Raw genomic sequence first — 3,973 nt, 5'->3', positions numbered from 1 at the left:
CCCCCTCTCTGCTGCACCACGTGCCCCAGAGCCACCCCCTCTCTGCTGCACCACGTGCCCCAGTGCCACCCCCCCTCTGCTGCATTTTATGCCTGGGTACCCTGCCTCACACTAAGCTCCCTGGGCCATGGGGTCCCGTGCTGCATCACACCTTTCCAGTTCCCTAGGCAGTGCCATGTTGCACCACCCTACCCCCTGAGGCAGGGAAAGGGAAGCCAGAGGGAAAAGTACCCCAGAGACCATGGCTGCTTCTGCAGCTGCAGCAGTGGGGAGGAAGTAACCAAGGTGTGTGAACCTGAGGGCTACTATTTAATCCCTCTGGGGTCACTTGTGGGCAACAGGCTGTTAGTTGGACAGGCCTGATCTTTAGCGTCAGGAAAACGTGAATGCATTTTTAGAGGGTCTACAGTAGAATAGGGGGTAGGAATCAGGAAGCCTGGGTTCTGGTCCCAAAGCCAGCACTGACAATTGCGTAGACAGTGTGAGGCAGCACCTTGCCTAGACGCACTGCCCCTGCTCTGTGCTCCCTATCTTCTGAACCAGGCAGAATAGCCACGTTAGCACGGCAATACGTGCAACACAATAAGCTCTGCCTCTCAGCTTGAGACTGCCTCGTTCTTCATTAACAGTGCCCTGTGTTACTGTGAAGCACTGGTCACATATCCTTCAGGGTCCCCATTTTCAGCCTCTCTCAAAGGAAGTGTGAAGCTAAATAAAATGATGTCTATAAAGCGCAGCGAGTTCCCATGATAAAAAGTGTTCTGCAATGATAAAGTTCTCATTTTACAAGGGCTGTGCTACTCGAAGCTGCAATGAAGGGACAGGAGGGCATAGCCATGACAGAAACAGAAAAGTGCCAGGGTCTGACCACCATCTAAGTAAATAGAAAACCATCTATTCTCTGCTTAGCTTTTTCTTTTCCCTGCTAATTGTATCTTATGGCATTGATAGCAGCCTCTACCCATGGCTACACAAAGGGCAGGCTTTAAATGATACACTTTAAACAGTACCATGACCCATACAAATTGACCCAGGTTTTGGGGGAGATGAAGTCACAAAATTGTGCGACCAAGCAAAGAGAAAAAGATTTGAAGAGGTCACACACCGCTCTGTACAGCGCACAGCTCAGTGGGGTCCTGGCTCATGACTGAAGTTTTTAGACTTGATGGTACCATGATTATTATACTTGATCTAACGACAGCAACAGTAGGTCTGTTGTGTGCCCACGGTCACTATTACAGGTGTGGGTTGAATACCTGATGCCTAGCCCATTCAGTGAACAGTTAGTACTCTGCCCTTGTGCAGGTGCGTGCAGCTACTGTCTCGACACTGTTGTTGACTTTCACGGGCAGGTTTGGCAGAACAGGAAAGGTGAATCTCGTGCTACTCTTGACCATGTTATATCAGTTTACTAGATAAAAATTACTGGAGTTTCCCCAGGCTCCTCCATACTCTTCCTAAGCACTAAGTTTACTACAATAAATACAGGTCTCCATCTTTTCCCAATGGGGAAAAAGACAGTATTACTTATCAAGCTATGCTACTATTGTTCGCTACCCACTGCACTGTAACGTAGCAAAATGAATTGAATCCCGTCTTTCAACTGGCTGCAAATGAGAAGCTGTCTACAAACAGATACTGTTACTACAGAGTATTTCATCCTGTAACAGGGCAAGAGAGCTTAGGCTGCCTCACAGTGAACTCATGAGGAGAAGCTTAGGAATTACTTGCCGCTGTAGGCCAGGATTTTGTGCAGACTTACCCCTTCCAATAAACGCTGACAGGGATAAATCAAAGCAGTCTTTGGCCACGGAAGTTTTACTTACGTCACTGAGTCTTTCCCGAGAGCTACTTCGATGGAAACCTTTCGATTCTCCGCTGGCGCTTTCGCTGTCACTGTCTCGGCAACTGTTTTGACCTGGCTTGAGCTGCAGGAGAGAGAACACACACACACAAGAAGCAGAGCTTTAGATGGGCGTGGATGGCTTCTCCTCTTTTCCATTATCCCTCAATTCGCCTCCATGCTTACTCTGAGCAGCGCTCCTGCGTCGCCTGCAGTCCTGCCAATGGCAAGACGCACCCTGGCTGAGCGTGGCTGGGGTCTAGCCAGGCCAAACCGAAGCGCGGTGGTAGCTCCTTGTCTAGCAGGTTACATTTAAGACATGATTAAACGATTAATCGCGTCCTAAGCAGTTACCCAGTCACAGGTTATTGCAATGAATCGTGCGATAAAACAAGGAATGAGCTACAAAATTATGACAAAATATTAAAGGTATTGGATTGGCAGCTATTAAAGGAAAAATGGCATCATTGGCAATCAGCCTTTTTTGGCCCGCGTAGCCAATAGTGTCACCAATAAATGCCGCGTGCACACGCACAGTCGGGAATGCAGCACAGCAGTTTGGAGAGCAGCATCTGGCTGGTAGGTCTGCAGCGGGGAAAGGGTATGGGGGAAGGGGGAGGGCAGATGAAAGCCCACACAATGAGGGAGGGAATGGGGCTGGGGCAGGGGCAGAGGCTGTCCAGCAGGGGCAGGGCAGGGCATGGGACATAGCTGTGGGTAGCCATTCAGGGTGGAAGTGGGGCAGCTCCCCACAGCTGTGCACACACTGGGGGAGGCATGGGGGGGCATGTGCCCCTGGTTTGTGCACAGGGTGATGGCGGGCTGCCTGCTGCAGGCTCAGGGCCAGGGGCTGTGTCAGCCTCTTCCCAGCAGGGGGGCTGGGCTGGGCTGGGGCTGTGCTCGGTGCAAGTGGGGTGGGCAACACCAGTGCTGGGCTATACGGTGTGCTATGGCCACCTCAAAATTTGCCATAGCCCCTGAATAGCCCTCCTTCCCAACACCATTGCCTACCCTTGCCTACCCCCACCCATCAGGAAGAGGCCAACTCAGGCCCTGGCCCCAAGCCCACAGTGCCCCCTCACCCCATGCACAAATCCAGGTGGGCTGCATGCCCCCCACGCCTCCCCCGGGGGTGCATACAGTGGTAGGAAGCCACCCCTCCCTGCCGCCTGGATGAGCCACTTGCATCTTTGTCCTGCACTCCACCCTGGCTGGGCTGTGCCTGCCCCTGTCCCATTCCTGCCCTCACCGTGGGGGCCTTGATCTGCTCCCCCCATGCCACTTCCCTCCCCCACAGACTTACCAGCCCAAAGTTGCTCTTCAAGCTGTCAGGCTGCCTACCAGCTATCAGATCGGTATCAGCCAATATGGCTTGTTAACAATCAGCCATTGGTTTCAGCCAAAAAGTTTTTTATTGGTGCATCCCGATAACATGCATGTAAAAAACCAGGGATCCTGGGGTTTTTTTGCTTAATAATCCCTAATTCTGATTTAACCCCCACCATCCACATTTTTCTGTAATTAAAATGAATCCCTAGTGTGTATATAAATATATATACAGATATGTATAGATATCAGTTGAACACAATGTTTTATTGATATATTTACCAGTTTAAGCAATTGAGGCCTACCAGTACCTCAATCATTATAATAAAATATTCTAAACACCTATACATTTTGGCATTTGATTTGAGGGGGTTTTTTCCCGTAGGAAATCAGAGCTTCCCCTACCCCTTTGCTCACCAGAACACAAGTCCAGCTGTGGCTGCCCCTCCTGCTTTGGGGTGCTGAGCAGCCCTGATGTGCCAGAGCCCTGCCTCTGCCTATGCCAGTGCCCTTCACTCCCCATGCACAGCCCCCCAGCCCTGCCGGTGGCCCCTCACTCCCCACGCAGTCCCCCACCCTCCCAGCTCTGCTGGTGCCCCTCCAGGACCTTCAACCCATTGTCCTCCCCAGAAGTGCCTAAGCCCAGTCGCTGCATGGGAGCCTATTGCATCCAGGGCACAGTGAGAGCGAACGTGAGGCTCCCTGCCCTGCTGCCCTCCTGGTGTGGCTGGTGCAGGGTCCCAGCAGCAACCCCAAGCATCTCTGCCCTGCCACGCCAGGTCCCACTTGCTGGGCTGAAGAGGC

At 52.0% G+C, this 3,973-nt stretch overlaps 1 protein-coding gene across 1 annotated transcript in view; it reads right to left on the bottom strand.

The window, feature by feature from the left end:
- The window catches only part of AUTS2 (autism susceptibility candidate 2), a 740,769-nt gene that overhangs the window by 544,864 nt on the left and 191,932 nt on the right, over positions 1-3,973 (bottom strand). Inside the window, exon 5 of the mRNA XM_019545302.1 lies at positions 1,827-1,928. Within this exon, the coding sequence (XP_019400847.1) occupies positions 1,827-1,928 (102 nt within the window). The remainder of the gene's footprint in view (positions 1-1,826; positions 1,929-3,973) is intronic.

Source organism: Crocodylus porosus, unplaced genomic scaffold (genome assembly GCF_001723895.1).
Source record: "Crocodylus porosus isolate Cpor-Errol unplaced genomic scaffold, CroPor_comp1, whole genome shotgun sequence".
Taxonomy (NCBI): Eukaryota; Metazoa; Chordata; order Crocodylia; family Crocodylidae; genus Crocodylus; species Crocodylus porosus.
This window is presented reverse-complemented; position numbering and strand designations above follow the sequence as displayed.